Source organism: Asterias rubens, chromosome 7, assembly GCF_902459465.1.
Source record: "Asterias rubens chromosome 7, eAstRub1.3, whole genome shotgun sequence".
Taxonomy (NCBI): Eukaryota; Metazoa; Echinodermata; class Asteroidea; order Forcipulatida; family Asteriidae; genus Asterias; species Asterias rubens.
The window spans coordinates 5,612,562-5,633,184 of NC_047068.1; the positions used below are offsets into that span (position 1 = coordinate 5,612,562).

The 20,623-nt window shown below is 38.7% G+C and overlaps 1 protein-coding gene across 1 annotated transcript in view; it reads right to left on the minus strand.

Annotated features, from left to right (window-relative positions):
* The window catches only part of LOC117292362 (integrator complex subunit 1-like), a 52,258-nt gene extending 32,828 nt beyond the window's left edge, over nucleotides 1-19,430 (minus strand). Inside the window, exons 1-22 of the mRNA XM_033774387.1 lie at nucleotides 19,395-19,430; nucleotides 19,008-19,074; nucleotides 17,744-17,992; nucleotides 17,114-17,310; nucleotides 16,359-16,496; nucleotides 14,874-15,039; nucleotides 14,109-14,220; nucleotides 12,618-12,807; nucleotides 12,035-12,180; nucleotides 11,157-11,298; nucleotides 9,803-9,985; nucleotides 9,159-9,267; nucleotides 8,476-8,596; nucleotides 6,575-6,652; nucleotides 5,650-5,807; nucleotides 5,299-5,395; nucleotides 4,695-4,786; nucleotides 3,085-3,145; nucleotides 2,648-2,723; nucleotides 1,536-1,648; nucleotides 739-868; nucleotides 90-245 (exon numbers count right to left, since the gene is read on the minus strand). Coding sequence (XP_033630278.1) covers nucleotides 90-245; nucleotides 739-868; nucleotides 1,536-1,648; nucleotides 2,648-2,723; nucleotides 3,085-3,145; nucleotides 4,695-4,786; nucleotides 5,299-5,395; nucleotides 5,650-5,807; nucleotides 6,575-6,652; nucleotides 8,476-8,596; nucleotides 9,159-9,267; nucleotides 9,803-9,985; nucleotides 11,157-11,298; nucleotides 12,035-12,180; nucleotides 12,618-12,807; nucleotides 14,109-14,220; nucleotides 14,874-15,039; nucleotides 16,359-16,496; nucleotides 17,114-17,310; nucleotides 17,744-17,992; nucleotides 19,008-19,074; nucleotides 19,395-19,430 — 2,817 coding nt within the window. The remainder of the gene's footprint in view (nucleotides 1-89; nucleotides 246-738; nucleotides 869-1,535; nucleotides 1,649-2,647; nucleotides 2,724-3,084; nucleotides 3,146-4,694; nucleotides 4,787-5,298; nucleotides 5,396-5,649; nucleotides 5,808-6,574; nucleotides 6,653-8,475; nucleotides 8,597-9,158; nucleotides 9,268-9,802; nucleotides 9,986-11,156; nucleotides 11,299-12,034; nucleotides 12,181-12,617; nucleotides 12,808-14,108; nucleotides 14,221-14,873; nucleotides 15,040-16,358; nucleotides 16,497-17,113; nucleotides 17,311-17,743; nucleotides 17,993-19,007; nucleotides 19,075-19,394) is intronic.
* Nucleotides 19,431-20,623: the final 1,193 nt, after the last annotated feature.

Consider the following 20,623-nt stretch of genomic DNA (forward strand, 5'->3'; position numbering starts at 1 on the left):
ATATTCTCAGCGCCTTGAGTACCTTGTTTTGTAGATACGTACGCTATATAAGACTTCGATATTATTATTATTATTATTATTATTATTACCTGTTTCCTTTTGGCGTCTCCCTTAACATCCTCCATCTCAGAGTCTTGATTGTCATTGAGAAGAAACTCACACAGACACTGCACCGGGAGGACGTCTAAAGACCCTTCAGCTGAGTTAACAAGTTCAGCTAGCCACGGCATGGACTGAGATGTACCCTAAGAGACAAGAAATGTCATCAATTTAAATGTAACAATTTTAGTTTTGCTTAACAGAAAGAGGTTACAAGCTAAAATACTATATTATGTACATAGTTTGTGACTGGTTCCCTGCTTATTTGTGCTAAGCAGACACAGTGTTTTGTGCTTAAGCAGCTCCATGAAATTGGACACCTACCATAAGCAGTGTCCTCTTGAAACAAACAAATTGCATCAAACCAAGGCAGTCTCCTAAAATCAAATAACACATGCCCCCTACAAATCTAATGAAATATCAATTTTTCTGTATCAATTTCAAGCTTAGGATTTCCATTTTTAAAAACTGAAGCTTGGTTAGATTAGATTATTCAAACTAGCGAGTTTGTTGAGCTGAATTTAACAGAAGAGTCTTCTAATTTCTTTCTTCTTTCTTGTTAACATATCGTAAATTAAAACTACAAAAACTTCAAAGTTTTCCAAAGTGAGAGACTTGAACATTTCCCCGGTTCCTTACCTGTCTCTGTATTATATCCAGTAGGAAGTCAGGGGATCGGCTACGACACAACATGTGACCAAGATTGAGAACCTTGTTAAACTCTTTAAGTTGATCAAGAACATGGGATGGAGGACGTCTAGCTATACCACTGTGGAAATATAAACACTTATAAATATAGTAGCAAAACCATTTCCTCAATGAGGACGATGTTTCATGTTATTTCATTTCACTTATTCTGGTTGCGAAGCCAAGGACTCTCAGAAAAGTGAACTTAATCACTGAACTATCCAAGAACCCAATAGGGAGAAAACAAGAAAGGAAGCTTCAGTTTCAGATATGGGAGGAAAATCCAGGGAAAAGCAACACAGGCATGTACGGGCAATAAACCCAATCCACTTAGTGTCCCCACCCCCTCCCCCGCTGAGATTCAAACCAGGGTCCTAGAGGTGGATGGCGTGAGGAAAGATAACACTATGCCAACTTGACTTCATGGTCTGATAGGATATGCTCGTGTGAATGGGCTGCGCAATATGCAATATGTATTTCCAGCAGGTGTATAGTCTAACACTTTACAATGAGTTTGAAGACAAGTTCTTTGCTATGAATAGGAGTACACAGTAGCCTATTTGAAGTAGCCTATAAACAAGACATGGTTATGTTTTGTTGATTTGTGTAAATTTATGAATTTTTGTTGATTTGTGATAATTGATGACATTGATTTGTGAAAATTGGTTTAATTTCTAAGTTGAATTTGATACCAATGAGAAGGGTTTAGTAAGAAGCTTATTGGAAAGTTGTATGAGAGTTTGACTTACTTGGGATCCATGCGGATGACTTGAGACAGCAGTAAACTATTAGATTCAGTGATGGCTACTCGAGCTAAATGATTCTCAAACTCTAGAATCTCTTGCTTCTCAAGAGCAATCACCTACACAAGAAAAAATCAATCAAATTTATTGCTATTTAAGGCAAGCTCAAAGAATGGTTTTTGCCAACAAAACACTGGTCTATAGGCTAAATTATCCACAAAGATACAATAAAAGCCACATGTGGCGTGTCATGGCCGAGCGGTTAAGAGCACCGGATTCAAGCTCTGGTGTTTAATTAGCAGAATGTGGGTTCGAATCTCGGTCGTGACACTTGCTACGTAAAATTGGGGAGGTAGTTCTTTCTGCTCTACCGGCTAGGCTTTGGACTGATGATACCCAAGCCTACATCCGTATGGACTGAAAAAGGGGTAACCCTGTTTCAGCCCTAGGAGTAGGTGGCAACGGCCTCTGAAAAAAAACAATTTGTAGCGCATACCTTGAAGTGGCCTTCAAGCCTTGTGTGTCTGGCGACTTGCATAAAACATTTTTTTCTTTCTTTTTATAAAAAAAAGTGAACGTTTCAGCTGAATACAGTGCCTACTTGTTGAGAAAACAGCAAAAGCTGTCATGGTGGAATTCTCTACTACTTAATCTTAGATCTTGTCTTTGTACCACAACATGAAAAGGCAAGCTTACTCTCCAGTGCTTACTGCGTGCTTACTGCACAAAAATAAATGACGTTACAATGCAAACTCATGGTGAACGCGCAATATGGCTGCCTAACCTGTGAAATACGCTTACACCTTAGCAAATTTGTCTGCTACAGTAAGCAGAAAAATTTGTTTACCATTAAGCAGCACTATGAAAATAATAAAAGACTTCTAGCCAGAAGTCTTTTATTCCTATCTGAAAGCACACATATTGGTCCAACAAGGGTGTTTTTCTCTCATCATTTTCTCGCAACTTTGATGACCATTTAAGCTCAAATTTTCACATGTTTGTTATTTTATGCTTATGATGGGATACACCAAGTGAGAACACTGGTCTTTGACAATTACCAAACGTGTACAGTGCCTTTAAGCTGGTTCTGTAAGACATCAAAGTGAGTTTGGTTTTACCTGAAGTTCTCTGGCCCTTGTTTCTTCTTGGGATCTTTCATCTGGAGCTGCCGTTGGTGGAGGGTACTTGAAATTACTGAGGAAAATTATCACAGGAAAATTTGTAATCATTTTCTGTTTTGTAGGCCTAAATGTTAAATTCCTGTTTTGAGCCAAATGTAGATTCCCAAACGCCAGTTATGTTTTTACAAGCTGTTTAACATATGTCATGTTACCACCTTTCAACCAATAAGACTGCCTCAACTAACTGGGATATTTATGAATAAAAGTTATTATTATTTTAATTTTTTTAAATGGTTTATATATTTTGGGTCAACAAATACAAAGCTGTGATTGTAGAGAGATCCTGTCTTGGCCTATTTACTGTAATGTGTTGACATGACCTTAAGTTGGTCTACAAATCAAGATTTACAAATCAGGATTTAGTTTCTACTTACTTGGTCATGACCATTTCCATGAAGCAACGAAGCATTGGGTACTGTTCCCAGGCGGTCAAACCTAACACAATCAGAAACAAGTGTAATAGTATAGCTTGAAAGGTGACACATTCAAAAAAGTTTATAAGGGAATAGGTGGGGCAATGACGTCATTGGTACTTGACATATCCTACAGCATATTAGCCTCCACCTGTAACATCATGCTAGTTTTTCATCGCTCCATTATTTCGCAGGAATGACGCGAAGTGTACATATTAAAAAGTATCGCACCAATCGTGCATGATAATGGAGCACGGAAAAAAGGCATGACTTTGTGTGTACTCTGAAGCCAAACAGTGTCCCAAGTGTACGTGCCATTTGAAACCCATGAATGATGCGTACTTCATTATCTAACACATATCTTAGGCATTATCTTACACATAATGGGGTAGGTCAAGGAACAGATGGGAGAATGACATCATTGCTAAGAGCATACTCGGATGGGCCATGAAGCCGTTGCTCCTGTGTGTTGTTTAATGCACGTTAAATAATCCAGTACACTCATAAAGAGAAGGGGTTTGCCCTGGTGTTCCTGGTTTGATTGGCAGCATATTGCACCACAGCACCTTGTAAACAATATTACATGGTGCTTTGTTTGTAAAAAGAGTACTGGTCTCATATATCAAACGTTGTCCAACATACCTTGCAGGAATTTACTGACTGTTAAAGCGGCTTGAGTGCATTGAGTGACGGGTATGCACGCTATATAGACCGTGTGAACCTTGTTTACAATAAGCGTGACCTTGTACATTCTTTCAGTATTCTGGCAGGCAAGATACTACACTGGTCCAATGGGAAAGTTGACATTTTGTGTCATAATTTCCACATAAATCCAAGAATTATGAAAGTAAAAGCTGGACAAGTTTTGAGATATGCCCCCTTTCATCATATCAAAAGTTGATAAGAATTAGACAGTGCAATCTCCATAAAATATGAGATTTTATGTTTTCTTCCATTTGGATGTGTACAAATCAAGCCTGCAGGAAGTTCAGCCTCTGTGGCTCTTTTGTAAACATGTGATGTCACAGGTCACATCGTCTTTAAGAACTTGAAGCCACTATTATTATTATTCTATTTGACACATTATACAGAGCAAGACAGAGCAGGACTGCATAGGGGATATCCCTGAATCCAACGTCCTTAGAGACATGATGTAAGATGAGATTTCCAACGTCCTTAGAGACATGATGTAAGATGAGATTTCCAACGTCCTTAGAGACATGATGTAAGATGAGATTTCCAACGTCCTTAGAGACATGATGTAAGATGAGATTTCCCACTTTGTGTGTACTCTGAAGCCAGGGCCCAATTTCCTAGAGCTCATTAAGCAGAAAATTGTAATTAACAATTTTCTGATTAGCAGAAATGGGCAGGATACCAGTCACAAATTGTACAAGTGACATGGTACTTTGGCTGGTAACCAATTCTGGTAAGCAAAATGTTGTTGTGCTAAGCTTGTTTTTGTGCTTACGCAGCTCTATGAAATTGGGCCCAGGTCTTCAAGCTGCTTAAAATCATACTTGGCTAAGCCCAAATGAAGTACGCTTGGAAGACGTATCCATTGAACTTACCAATGTTGGTTGGGTTGAATGCTGTGATGACAACAAGTAGAATCCAAGCTTTCCAATACAGGTTAGAAATAGCTAGGTTTGGGGGACTGTATCTGTTTGATGAAAAACAAACATTTTGTTTACAAAACTATATGTGAATAACTAAAAGAGGGGCTCCAAGGTCAAATTCAATTCTAATAGAAAGACTCCTCATAAAAATGGAAAAATAGCTAAAAGTCTTCAATGTTGCATTAAAATGTTGTTAAATGCCATTGTAATTGATACCCTTTAGAACATTTTTGTCAAACTCTAAAAACTTTTGATGATGTCTCACTTCAAATGTTTACATTATTGCAGAGTATTTTTAGTGCATTCCAGAATTCTTATGACATTATTCAAGCAAAACAGCATTTAATTTGAGTTTAGGAATTGCGCAGATATTCCTTTTTGGAAGGAACAGACCCATTTGTTTAAAATCTTGCTGTGAAAGAGTACAACATTAAATGATAATCTGCCAATTTAACGTGAGGTCAGAGACTTGATGGCACTTGGTGATGTTTTATTAGAAAATACCGAGAGTAATTGCCAGCATTTCCAACACTTCTTTGATTTAAGCTGAACCTACCCTTGTGGTAGCTGGATGTTTTCAGGATGATGATAAGAGCAAAGGTTCAAGACTGCATCTACCAACTGAACTCTCTCAACCTTCAAAACAGGAAAATCTGCAAAAGATAAACAGATTGATTTAACAACATTAGGAGTCAGACTAATAATAATACTACCACTCGGTTCTTATATAGCGCTTTGATCACACACCTAAAGGGTTTTGATTCACCTTTCTGTATCTAGTAGAAATGCGGTGCAAGGCTGGAGCACAATACTCAAATGAGATTTACACATGGTGCTGCTACAAACCTCACCTAATTATACAATTTCATGCAGAAAGTTTGAAATGCTACTGAAAGTATTAACTCACCATCAGCATAAAGTACAGCTGCCCGCTTGACCAGTTTGTCGGCTAGCTCCAGACCATCTCCTGCCGATAAGGAGAGCTCCCTAGAGAGGCCCATTACAAGGACTCTCATCAGGGTATCTTCCTGGACTGGAACCTCGGACAGCAACGACAACAATAGGCTGTTGGGAAAAAAATTGCAAAAAAATAGTTAATGGCCTGACGTTTTGATCATAAAAGAGTCTTTCTGGAAGGCTAAATGACAACACAACAAACATGAATAAGCGACGTAAGGCCGGTTTATAGTCGGTCGTGCGATGGATGCGCATCAAGATTTCCATCGCGCGACCTACTATAAACCGGACTTAAGTTTAACATAAGCAGTGAAGTGGAAATAATTAGCTAGAGAGAGAGGCAGAAAGCATATTTTCTTATGGAACTAAGAGTCAAACAAAGACCATTATTTTGAAAAATAATCAAATCATGTACAAAACACGGCTGAGTGAGAGTCATCACCCACCAAGATATTGACATTTTTAAAATGTTAAGACGTAAGTTTCGTGATGACATTTCCACCTTTGGTTACCCCTTAAGTTAAAGATTCCAAAGAGCTTTTAGGAACAGTGTCCTCAGCATTAGAGGAGTAGATACAAAAGCTGGATTTCTTCAATAATAGCAAAGATAATAGCTAGGAAGGTAGAAAGTTTTATTTGAAAAGGTGGGGGCAACGCCTCTCAGAATTTTTGAGCATAAAAACTTTTCTTTTTGACGTAACCACATTACTTCGAGGTGAAATGTTTCTCATGAAACACAGCTGTTTTTGCTTCTAACCAAAAGGTTTCATTGCCATTAATTTTAAGAGTGAGTACCAAATGTATACCTTCCCCTTAAGTATCTTAGGAAAGCACTTACGATCTATCAGCCTTAAGTATCTTAAGAAAGCACTTACGATCTATCAGCCTCGGGAGGCCAGTTGTCTTTACTGCAGTACGATTCTGATGGCTCAAGAAACACAACTTTCTGCAAGCTAAAAATAAGAAAGAAGGGCAGGTTGTTATTGAATTGCCACCGTGATTGTAGACTGGAAGAGGAGAAGAGAAGTAAGAAGGGCAGGTTGTTATTGAATTGCCACCGTGATTGTAGACTGGAAGAGGAGAAGAGAAGTAAGAAGGGCAGGTTGTTATTGAATTGCCACCGTGATTGTAGACTGGAAGAGGAGAAGAGAAGTAAGAAGGGCAGGTTGTTATTGAATTGCCACCGTGATTGTAGACTGGAAGAGGAGAAGAGAAGTAAGAAGGGCAGGTTGTTATTGAATTGCCACCGTGATTGTAGACTGGAAGAGGAGAAGAGAAGTAAGAAGGGCAGGTTGTTATTGAATTGCCACCGTGATTGTAGACTGGAAGAGGAGAAGAGAAGTAAGAAGGGCAGGTTGTTATTGAATTGCCACCGTGATTGTAGACTGGAAGAGGAGAAGAGAAGTAAGAAGGGCAGGTTGTTATTGAATTGCCACCGTGATTGTAGACTGGAAGAGGAGAAGAGAAGTAAGAAGGGCAGGTTGTTATTGAATTGCCACCGTGATTGTAGACTGGAAGAGGAGAAGAGAAGTAAGAAGGGCAGGTTGTTATTGAATTGCCACCGTGATTGTAGACTGGAAGAGGAGAAGAGAAGTAAGAAGGGCAGGTTGTTATTGAATTGCCACCGTGATTGTAGACTGGAAGAGGAGAAGAGAAGTAAGAAGGGCAGGTTGTTATTGAATTGCCACCGTGATTGTAGACTGGAAGAGGAGAAGAGAAGTAAGAAGGGCAGGTTGTTATTGAATTGCCACCGTGATTGTAGACTGGAAGAGGAGAAGAGAAGTAAGAAGGGCAGGTTGTTATTGAATTGCCACCGTGATTGTAGACTGGAAGAGGAGAAGAGAAGTAAGAAGGGCAGGTTGTTATTGAATTGCCACCGTGATTGTAGACTGGAAGAGGAGAAGAGAAGTAAGAAGGGCAGGTTGTTATTGAATTGCCACCGTGATTGTAGACTGGAAGAGGAGAAGAGAAGTAGATAAAAGGAGCAGGATTTCTTCATACATAGAAAAGATAACAGCTACTTTTCAAAAGGTAGACATAAAAAGTCTGAATTCAGATAAAAGTCTGCTATCTCAGCTGTAGACGAGTAGATATAAGCCGTCCACTGGCGGAATGCCAGTAAAAACACATCCACATCAGTCATAGACCTCTCCAAGGGGCTGTCTGGCTGGCTAGTTCAGTTTTGAAAAACATCCCCATTTCATTTAAAATATGGACCAGTGAGAAACCCGATGGACTAGTGAATTGACGAGCTAACTTGTTCTGCTGGCTAGTCATAAGTCACTGACAAAAATTAAGGGGTGAACCCGGACAGGTCAGCACTTTTGCTTAAGGAGCAAGTGCAATTTGATCTAAATTACCGCAATGGACATTATGCCCAAATGCAATCTTAGAGGTCAAATGATAACGAAACCATGGAAACGCACGACGGACTAATTAAATGTTAATTTGACCTCTACATGAGGGCGCCAAACTCCAGTGAGATCATAGACGTTTTCACAAATACCCATTGCGCAAGCACGAACTGTTGTATGAAGTGCATGCTGGTCTAGCTAGCGATCATGATTGCTAGCTAGACCAGCATGTTCATCATTCCATGCCAAATGACATGTAACGAGTTATTGCGACAAGGTCAACGGGAACACAGCTGTGTAAACGTAGCACACACAACAGACCAATGACAATCACAATTCGATCTCTACAGGAGAGCGCAGACCCCAGTGACATCATGTAAACAAGGAACGTAAAAAACGCTAAGACGATCTTGAGATCATACCATTGATTGAATTCTTGTTGGTTGACTTTAAACATCTTAGGTACTACAGTATGAAGCCACCATACTGCATCCCTCTGCATGACAGAAGCTTGAGTCTGGAAGGTTCTTAATACATCCATATCTACAACAAAACACATTAATACACTCAGGAACTCAATTCAATTCAAAACTCACATCTTTTTCCATACTTCAAGAAAACTGTACAGAGCCATAACAATAGTTTATAAAGAAGTAACCAATAAACAAGTTATAATTGTAATATCAAACACAGATTCAGTATAACTATCAAGAAATTCTTTATAAATATATTTGGGTTGAACAAAGCAAAATGACTGGAGCAACATTTGTAAATAGCAATTTTGGATAAACTAAACTTCTGACTGATCTAGCTAGCTCAATGTTGGCAATCTCCCTATTTTGTCATCATATATGTTTGGGGTGCCAGTCAGAGCCTATTCAACCTGAAACTAGCGTATAGCCAGGGATCACACCCAAGTTTATATTGCAACTAGAAAGCGGCAGTCAGGGGATCACCTAAAGGAGATGCATCTTTTCATTTCAGATAGCAAAGGTAAACTAATTTGGTAATTTTAAATAATTTTGGGTCAAACAAAAAGAAAGACTTGCTAGAGCGGGAATCGAACCTACAACCTCCCGATTAACGTGAGGGGATAGAAACTTACCTTTCCTATCACCCCTGGTGTAAGCAGCAACAGCTTCCTTAACGGCTGGATTGACACTCAGTAGGGCAGATAAGACTATCAAGTCAATCAGAGAAACTAACATACGTTCCTAAAACCAACAATATAATAATATTCAGTTATTCATTAAGTGTGATTGCTTTGTTGTCTTTTCATTCATATCCATTTCATATTTTTCACGCCGATGACTTAAAGGCAGTGGACACTATTGGTAATTACTCACAATAATTATTATCATAAAACCTTTCTTGATTACGAGTAATGGGGAGAGGTTGATAGTATAAAACATTGTGAGAAACAGCTCCCTCTGAGGTGACGTAGTTTTCAAAAAAGAAGTAATTTTCCATGAATTTGATTTTAAGACCTCAGATTTAGAATTTGAGGTCTCGAAATCAAGCATCTGAAAGCACACAACTTCGTGTGACCATGGTGTGACAAGGGTGTATTTTCTTTCATTATTATCTCGCAACTTCAACAACCGATTGAGCTCAAATTTTCACAGGTTTGTTATTTTATGCATATGTTAAGATACACCAACTGTGAAGGCTAGTCTTTGACAATTACCAATAGTGTCCAGTGTCTTTAACCACTAGAACGTTTACCACAAAGTGTTGCATACACATTACCTTAAACTGAGCTTCCATATCATTGAACTGTTTGTCTGATCTTTCCTTCATCAATCCTCTGCAGAATGCTGGGAAATCCATTTCATAACGCAACGATTTAACAATCTCTCTGTAAAGCGCCCTCACAGCTCGAAGGTAGTCGTCCCTATTCATCAGTAGGTCTTGAAACACATTAGCTAAGTACTGAGGGGGAGGAGGGAGAATGTTGGTAACAACATAAAGGTCTGATTAAAAACATTTCTCATTTGATTTATTTGTGTGGACGTTCCTTTGTTCTGTTCACTTAAGATAAACCCTATTCTTTAAAGGGAAGGTACACGCTTGGTTATTACTAAACAAAAAAATATTAACTTAAAAACTGACTTGGAATGAGCATTGGAGAGCTGTTGGTAGTATAAAACAATATGGGAAACGACTCCCTCTGAAGTAACGTTAACGTAGTTTTTAAGAAAGAGGTAATTTCTCACTAAAATAATAAAAGACTTCAAATTCGTCCAACGAAGGGTGTTTTTTCTTCCATAATTTTCTCCAACTTCGATGACTAATTGAGCCCAAATGTTCACAGGTTTGTTCTTTTATGCTTATAATGGGATACACCAAGTGGGAACACTGGTCTTTGACAATTACCAAACGTGTACAGTGCCTTTAACACTGGTGAAAACCTTGTGTGGACATGTGTAAGTCCACACAGCATTTAAAAACCCTGCCTTATGCCACTCCTTTTGTTCTCAAGTCCACACTAAATAGCGTTAAAACAAAAAATGAACAAGCATTTCACAAACCTTTACTTCTTAATTTAAGAAAATTAAGAAATATTCTAGTTTATTCTCATTTTAGAAACAATAAGAAGGATGAGTTAATAATAGTAATAGTAACAATAGTGGCTTCTTATACAGCGCATAACCCCCACTCAGTGACGCTCAAGGCGCTTTAACATACAGTATTTTCCTGTAAGGTATGTGGGACTACGTTCAAATTATGAGACCTACTCCTGTTACATAGCGCCATGAAATGGTTTACAAGGTGCTGTGGCAAAATATGGTGCCGATCAAACCAGGAATACTGGGGCGAACTCATTCTCTTTTCCCTAAGTGCACTAGGTGCTTTTACATGCGTTACACAACCCGCCGCTTTACATCCCATATAATGGACGAAGCATCATGGTCAAGTGTCTTGCTTAAGAACACAGGTGTCACGACTGGGACTTGAACCCACACTCTGCTCTTAACTGCAATGCATTTTGGGAATAACAAATTAGAAGTCGCGACTATTTGAGGCGTGACTAGTTGAGTAGTAAATTCCACTAGTCGCCCAGGCCTAGTTTTGACTCCTTGAAACACTCCAAGGTACTCACCTTTGCGGATGCCTCAGGAGAATGTTGGAAGATAGTTGCAAGAAGCGGCATGTTGTTAGGATTACGAGAGTTTGACAACTCGTTATAGATTGTATGTTTGAGGAGAGTAGATAGGTTTTCAGGATGTTGATTCAACAACTCTCTGCAATTAAACATAACAACAACAGCAGCAAATAAATAAACAGTTATAAGGTTTGTAAATACTTTGCCAAAACTGTGTCATGGTAAACAGGGCTGGAAATAAATACTGGATTGCAAACCAAAGGCCAGTGATTTAAGTGTTGGGCCAGGAAATGTATGACCATAAATCCAGTGGTCTTGTGTTTTTAAATAATAACACCTCACTGAATTTTCAATTTAAACTAACCAATAAGCCACTCTTAGGTTTGGGTAAATCTGTCTGAGTACACCCAAACCAAATAGTAGACTCGTATAGTGTCCACCATACCTCAAAAAGGCTAATTCAAATATGTTATAATTCTGTTGAGTAATGAAGTCTTACCCATCCAAAAGGAGATAAATCTTCTTTTAGTACTTGTTCCAAAAACAACTCCAATGTGAAATGGTGTAGATAGTGTTCTTCTCATTTTCATTCTAGTCTTATAACAAATTCTCTGGTGCAGTAAACATTCAAGCCCTGATCAATCTGTAAATCTCCGGGAAAAAATACAGGGTAAAAGCCCGGTTTATACTTCCTGGGAATGTGAATGCGATGTGAATTTTGACGCCACAGGGCTGTTTTCCACAGCGAATGTTTGGCAGGAATTCAGCACAAATCAACTGATGCGGATTATTCGTTGCAAATTTGTGACGTAAAAAATTCATATAGCATTTGCATTCACATGAAGTATGAACCGGGCTTAGGAATTAGAACTCACTTCATACTGAGCATGTAGTGGTTAATCAGTGGCTTAGTCTTGAGACGAATTTTAATGAGATGACCTATGACCTCTACATCCTCTTGCTCATGGGTGTCACAGTTCAAACAGACAGACATCAGAAGCTCCTGGGCAGGTCTCGTCAACTGTATCAAAATGGAATAAATATTAATAATAATTAATTTGAAAAGTCACAATAGGAATTAAGTTGAACTGAAATTGATAATTATGATATCACAATCACCATTCAAAGGAACAAGTACATTAATACATTTCTGGAATCATTTTAACGCAACCCTGACAGCTATTTTAGCTTGTGCCGAGGCAAAATTTATTTGGGGCTGAACAAAGAAAAATTTACCACAGCAGTATTTGAACCAACATCCTCCAGATTAACATACCAGCACTCAACCAACTGAGCTATCCAGCCCTATGTTGGTGGTCTCCCTATCAGTCAATATCTTTGTTTTGGAATGCCAGTTAAAAGGAAAAGGCCCAACACTGTTTTTAGTCTGAAAATTTCACAATCAACTGTTTAGCTATGACAAAGCAATACCGGGTACCAGACATTATTCAAACTAACCTTTGGATTTTGTAGCCACATCTCTAGCCTCAAGGCAGCCAGTAGCCGGACCTCAGGGAAGCCACAAGCCGCAGTCAAGACACGTAGTAGATTCCTAGGAGTGTCCATACCTTGGCGACGTGTCAGCTGGTCTCTCACAAAGTCTACAACGTAAGTCTCTATGCTGTCCTTTAGGAGGCTATATCTGTTGCTACAAAATCAAAGAGAGAATAATAACTTCAGCAAGACTTTCACTCCGAACAATGAAAGAGAGAATAATAACTTCAGCAAGACTTTCACTCCGAACAATGAAAGAGAGAATAATAACTTCAGCAAGACTTTCACTCCGAACAATGAAAGAGAGAATAATAACTTCAGCAAGACTTTCACTCCGAACAATGAAAGAGAGAATAATAACTTCAGCAAGACTTTCACTCCGAACAATGAAAGAGAGAATAATAACTTCAGCAAGACTTTCACTCCGAACAATGAAAGAGAGAATAATAACTTCAGCAAGACTTTCACTCCGAACAATGAAAGAGAGAATAATAACTTCAGCAAGACTTTCACTCCGAACAATGAAAGAGAGAATAATAACTTCAGCAAGACTTTCACTCCGAACAATGAAAGAGAGAATAATAACTTCAGCAAGACTTTCACTCCGAACAATGAAAGAGAGAATAATAACTTCAGCAAGACTTTCACTCCGAACAATGAAAGAGAGAATAATAACTTCAGCAAGACTTTCACTCCGAACAATGAAAGAGAGAATAATAACTTCAGCAAGACTTTCACTCCGAACAATGAAAGAGAGAATAATAACTTCAGCAAGACTTTCACTCCGAACAATGAAAGAGAGAATAATAACTTCAGCAAGACTTTCACTCCGAACAATGAAAGAGAGAATAATAACTTCAGCAAGACTTTCACTCCGAACAATGAAAGAGAGAATAATAACTTCAGCAAGACTTTCACTCCGAACAATGAAAGAGAGAATAATAACTTCAGCAAGACTTTCACTCCGAACAATGAAAGAGAGAATAATAACTTCAGCAAGACTTTCACTCCGAACAATGAAAGAGAGAATAATAACTTCAGCAAGACTTTCACTCCGAACAATCATGTTGACAAAACAGGGAGACTGCTAACATAGGACCTAGATAGCTCAGTTGATAGAGCACCGGCACGTTAATCTTGAGGCCATTGCTTCGAGTCCCAGTGTAGTCAATTTTTCTTTGTTCAACCCCAAAATCAAGATTTGTTTCCATACCTCTCAGCGCTTTCAATATTTGCATCATGCAATAAGGGTGGTTTTGTACACACTGAAGGAGATATTCAGAGTTACATTCATTAAACAGGGTAAAAGATTCTACAATCACAAAGATTTTTACATTTGTTTGTTCATGGAATTGATTTATTTTCAGGGAACTTTCAGCAGAATCAGAAAGAGTTGGCAGCTCTGAAAGTTTCTCAATCAGGCTTAATGTTTTGTTGTCTTAAAATAAAACATACCTTGGAGTGACTCCTTCAGCCTGTGCATCTGCAGACAGATCAATCTCGTCTGTTTGGTGGGAGGAGTTAGACTCAGATCCAGGGTCACCTTCATCTCGAAGAGGACTACCACCTAGGGTTTTAAAAGAGTGAAGATCGAGAAATAAAAATTAGCTTCTTGATTGGCTTCCAAAAAATTTGAAGGTACCAGGGAACGTCTCTGAATCAAGGGTACTGATGATAAACTTTTGAAAGAGTGCATTACAGGTTAAGAAATTTCATCAGTTGTAAAAACTTGGAAAATGTTTTGAAAAACTTCATACAAAACACCCTTGATGTCAATTGTAGATTTGAAGCCTGAGGACACCTGTTTTTCATAACTAGGGGACAGGAACAACAAATATTTTGTTTTCTTACTAGAGACCTGCCCCTTGAAAAAACCTCAACAAATAGTTGTAAAAACTTGGACAATGCTTTGTGAAACATCATACACAATACCTTTTTTTATTGAGTTAATAACAGATTAGAAGCCCGAGTACACCAGGTCTGGAATTCAATCTTAGAACATGTTGAATAGGGCAAGGCCATTTTCATTTTGCAACGGGCACTTCCATTGAAAAATCTTAAAGGGCACCAAAGCCAAGACATTGGGCAACAGAGGCCATGGCCCCCTTGTAATTCCAGGCCTGGGACACCTGGCTTATTTTATAGCCAGTGGACTGAAACGGGCTGTTTTTTTCTAACAAGAGACTGCCCCTTGAAAAACCTGAGCAAGTTTGAACCTACTGGCTGGATCTGGTGTGTTGCTGGCATGACGTAGCTGCTCCATGGGTTGCATGAGGTGGCGTGGTGGTAGCTTGGTACCAAACGCAGTCTGGATGTTATTACAGAACTCACGACAGCTTGGGTGATCTACCCATACCCGCTCCCCCATTGCATCTTCAAGGTACACCTGCACGGAATTGTGAAGTATCAATCAATCAATCAATCAAGAAACTTATATCAGAGATGTTAAATTTGCAGCGGGGATAAAGAATATTAATTTTGGTTTTTACCCATACACTGATGTGTGTTAGCACTGTGTACTCAGTACTCCCCCCCCCCTGAGTCCTGTGAAAAAAAATATATCACAGGCATGTTACTTGGGTGGGATTCGAACCCACGACCATTGCAATTCTAAATAAGTGTCTTACCAACTAGACTACTGAGGTTGCCCGGAAGCTAGAGGCAGTTTGAATCCTATGTTCGGGAAACTTAAGTTAAGAAACTTATAAAGTGCCAAAATCAAAAGTTTGCTCTAAAGTCTGATGTATGGGGCACCAACAGAAGAAACATTATTGATGATACACTTCCTGAAACAGGTGAGCTTTCAGGAGTGTCTTGAATGTAAACAGTGAGGTGGTATCTCTGTTGTATTGTGGAAGTTTGTTCAAGATTCAGGGGTGAATTTCACAAAGGTAGTCCTAACTTAGGTATAGTCCTAGGCAATGCTAAGAGATAGGACCAGTCCTAAGTTAGGATGAGTTACTGGTCCTAACTTAGGACCAGTCCTATCTCTTAGCATTGCTTAGGACTAGTCCTAAGTTAGGACTACCTTTGTGAAATCCACCCCTGGGGTCGTATACAGAAAATGATCTATCGGCAAAATAGGTTAAATTGCAAGTAGATGAGGAGAGGGGCTGTAAAATACTAAGAGGTTGATATTGGGGGGGGGGGGGGGTCAGGTTTGCACAGTGGTATCTTGCCTGGCTTTCACCTCTATGGACCCTGGTTCAAATCCCATCCGGGCACTATGTGATTGGGTTTTCCAGTTCCTACCTGATTGCATGGGTTTTCCCTGAAATATTTTCTCTGAGGCTTTCCAACCACACCTAAAACTGAAAAACTTCCTTCCTTATCTTCTCTCCACTGGGTTCTCGGCTAGTATAATAATTAAGTTTGCTTTTTGAGTGTCCTTGGCTTCACAACCAGACTTAAGAAATGAAGCAGTGGGAGGATGATTGAGAGTTGGGTTTCACCAACAGAAGGAAAGTGAGGGAGGCAATATTCATGAGCCTCACTGGAAGAGACTTCTAGAGTAGAGAAATTTCCATCATCTATCGACATTGTTTTGAAAGTTCAAAAGTAGTCACAGGTTTGTGGATTCCATCACCAACTTGTGACTAAAAAATAACAGAACTTGAGTGAAACAAAGTTAACCAATCAAACAAGGTGTTTATGAAAAGCACAAGAACAAACACAAGATTAATATTATATTAGCCAGGGTCTTACCTTAACGAATGCGTTTGGCCAGTTGTCTTCATAGAGATATGCATGCATGAGGAGGTTACAGGCTAGCACTGATACAAGTGGATTTCCTTTGCTCTTAAAACTTAGACTGATGTCTCTTTTCAGGAGGCTGCAGACATACTGAAAGGGAAAACAAACATCAACAATTAAACCACTCTTTTGAAACTTTCGGCAGACGAATGCTGGGCTTTTAGTCATTATAAATCAGAAAATAGAATAAGTGCAACAAATAGTTAATTATAAATTGCTTCTTGACAAGGTTTCTGGGTGTTGTCCTCTATTTTGTTTTGTATGTTTCTGGTTTGTTGTGAGTGCAATGTATGAAGAAGAAAAGAAGTGCAAAACAAAACCATAGTTAATGCCCTAACATTTCAACCCTAGCAGAGTCTTTCTAAAAGGCTAGGCACTTAAGCCTTTGAGAAAGACTCTGCTAAGGTTGAAATGTTTAGCCATTAACTTTTTTTGCATTTATAAAACAGGTCCTTTTGGTTGGTAAGCAGTTTGCAATTTTCTCAAAATAGAGTAAGCTGATTGCAAACGTTTTGACCTCTGAAGTTCCGTCTGACCCAACTCATGGGGTGAGGCTGAGGGGCAGACAGAAAACGAGCTATGTCCAAGTCCTTAGGAGTGATGCTGGTGCAGAGACCACAACAGAGCTGTCTGCCTGCTCATAGAACAGACAAGATGGATGTCATGCCTGTGGGCGTAATAATAATAATATCGAGTATCTTCCTTACATCTACAACATCTTCCGATTCAAACAGCATGGGTTTGATCTTAGCGAGGTACATAAGGCTGAGATACAGCTGAGATGCTGGTTTGGCTCGGGTGCTCTTCAGCGTCTTGAGACCACCACACAGCAAGCCATCAATCCGATCATCATCTTCTGCTGCATCGGCATCTAAGACTTGATCAACCAGCTCAGAAGCAGGTACTGAAGAAACAGAAAACACAAAGAAAGATAAATAATCATTTCAGTCCAATACACATGTTTTTGAGAACTAAAGAAGTAGCATTTGAAACTTTGCATGTTGGAAGTATCACAATACAATACAATAAAATACAATGAAACTTTGGAAAAGTTTTTTGTTTACCTAAAAACATATCAATATAAAATACCAACGTAGAGGTTTGCAGTAGCACTTTGTGAAAATCTCTTTAGAGTAGTGTTTGTTCTGATAAGAACTGGAGGTTGATAACTCAATGTCTTCTGAATTCTCATGAAGACAGTTAGAGTGTACTGATCGAAACGTTGATTTGTCAACCAACGGTTCTTTTCAGAACTAACAATACTCATATGAGACTTTCACATGGTGTTACCGCAAACCTCTCTAATCTAAGTTAGAAACATCAACTTGCACTCTAACCTTCTATTGTCTTAATTCCTGGCTTGACGATGTGCTCACTAGACCCAGCTTTGCTGCTCTCTGGTGCTCCTCTACCCAACGGGGTGAATGTTTGACCAGAGACCTTGGCCATCTTGTGTGGTGGTCCACCACTCGAGGAGCTTGGTGCTTCTCGTTTCCAATCAGAGCTGGAGCGAATATCGGAAGCATCTTGGCCGCCTCCAGATCGTGACTTGGAACCGAGAGCAATGATCTCTCCAGCAGGAAGAACTGCTGATATGGGTATCAGAAAAAAAAGTGTAAGTAAAATTTTGAGACTTTAAGTTGGCATGCACCATGGAGGAAGAAACTCCATGCACTGTCACCCATCATAAACATTTCAAAGAAGCAGGTAGCCACTTTAAGTATGTTGTGCACAAAATCCAAATTAGGACACAAATTTCCTTAAAAAATCAACTTTGTTTGAGAAAACCCCCCAAATAGTTTTCAGAGAAAATATAAACATTTAAAATATGTTGGGTGGGGGGGGGGGGGGGATAAAAACCTATATTTTTATAACCCTATAAGTAAAACTTAATTTTAGCCAGAAAATTATGAATGCTTTCAACTTTTTTCTACGTTGTTTATCACTAACTCAGCTGTGCATTAATATGCCCTTTTAAAACATTGATTTATGTCTTGTTATTACTAATAATAACATGGAAAAAACCTCATTAAACTTGAAGCAGCTGCCACTCACCTTTACATCACAAAACAAATAAAAATAAGGAAAAGTTTCCGTATGGCGCCACCACTTTTTCATTCGATATAAAATAATAATGTCTTATTTACCTCTACTCTCAATGAGATATCCCTTTTTGGAAAAATTAGTGAAAAAGTGGTGGCGCCTCTAAAAATAATAACTTAATAACATAAACAAATATTAATTTTAAAATTATTATAATAAAAAAAAACATCAATCAATTGATGAAAAAGTGACTTTGTTTGTTTGTTGTTGGGAAACAGTTGATCTTGAATACAAAATTAAAAAAATGATTCTGTTAACTTAAAGCATAGTAAAGGTACTTCCACAAGTTATAAGCTTTCTCCAAAACTCATCAATTCTTAGACGACCCACACCCCACAAACATTGTGCTCCTCCCCTCCACGATCCCCCCGCGCGATACGTTTGTTGTGTATCGCAAGGATTCGGAACAACTTGTCTTCAATAAAAAGAAAGTTGAACTCAAGGTTCAAATTGACAATAAATTCAGCACTATTTCCACATACATATCAAGACACTTACTTCTTCTCCCGGGTAACTTTTTTCCAAGTGGCTTATTACGGTCCATTTTGAGGTATTCGGGGCAAAACTTGTCACGTATTTAAAGCACAATTCTTGCTTCGGCAGTCGCGTGCGCCGCCATTTTGTCTTTTAAAATTCCTAGAGTCGCCAAGGCATTGCAGCATTTTGGCGCGTTCAAAGTTTAGCCCTCCCCGGGGGGCGGAGGTTCCTTAGAAAGGGGGATGCATTCAACTTTTTTCAAAGAGATTGAGTGAACTTTAAAACAGGTATGCCAGTGTAAAGTTTAATAACACTAAACTATTACCACCTGAAAATGACTTCAGCATGGAGACAGTTTAAAGCCATTGTGGAATCATTAACTATATTTTAAAATAGACCGTTCCATACATCCAATGAGTTTGATATTTTCACAAGTTTGGTCATGCAGGGCTGGTATCTTGGATGTCGTTCTTTGTTGTAACTGGCTGGGGGAGGGGGGGGGTGGGTATTAAAAGCAGGCTTACCTAAAAACAAAATTCCTAAAACCTAGGACTTTCAAAGACAAAGCGAGTAAAGTGTCAATATCGTCCAATCTGGCCCTACCACAACAACCTAGCGACCTCACTGGTTATAATTGAGATACCCTTTCAAAAATTGAATGCCATTGTCCGAGGTTGCTGTTAAAAAAGTTTATTTAAAATTAACAAATGATCACACATTAACAAATACATTTTGGTGTGGAAGACTTTGAAACATCTTTCAAAATATAAGGCTGGGAAAATAATGGCAATTATGTGAAAGCATCTGGTATAATTACAATGAATGTTTTACTTAACTTTACAATTTAATCTGAACTCCTGTGCTTTAAAACACAGGACCAGAAGGCAGATGGGTTTCTAGTTCCACTCTTTTGGAGGTTTTCACTCATTGCAAAACATATTCTTAAAATAGACATTGTTTTCTGTCTATAGTCTTTGCTTAAAGCGCCTAAATTAGGCATTTAATGCTTTCTTGATCCCAAGAACGGCCATTAATCAGAGAGTGGAATCTCAGTTAAAGTCAATGGACACTTTCGGTAAACAGTGTTGTCCAAGGCCCACACTTCGTGTATCACAACTTATATATAAAACAACAAACCTGTGAAAATTAAGACTCAATCGGTCATCGGAGTCAGAGAAATTAACGGGAAAACCCACCCTTGTTTCCACACGTTTCGCTGTGTCATGACATGTGTTTAAAATAACTCCGTAATTCTCGATATTGAGAATTGATAATTGTTTTAATGTTTTTTCAAAAAGTAAAGCTTTTCATGGAATAATATTTCAAGGGAAGTCTTTCACCATTACCTTCTGTAAACCCTGTAATTTGTTTGTAAATCTGTGAACTTTAATTTTTGTTCTGCTCCGAAAGTGTATAATGGTTTTAAAATGAAATGCCGCAGAGATCCCTTAGGAGAACGGGGGTAATGGCAACACTCAAAGCAGTCAACGTTTCCATATTATTGCTACTTCGATGAGCTAGACTGATTGCAAGGTAAAGATCAACCCTATACACCCTAATTTAAGTCATAAAACTGCAAGTATATGTTTATAAATCCAAACGAATTTCAGATTAAAGTTTAATTTAAACTCGTCTTC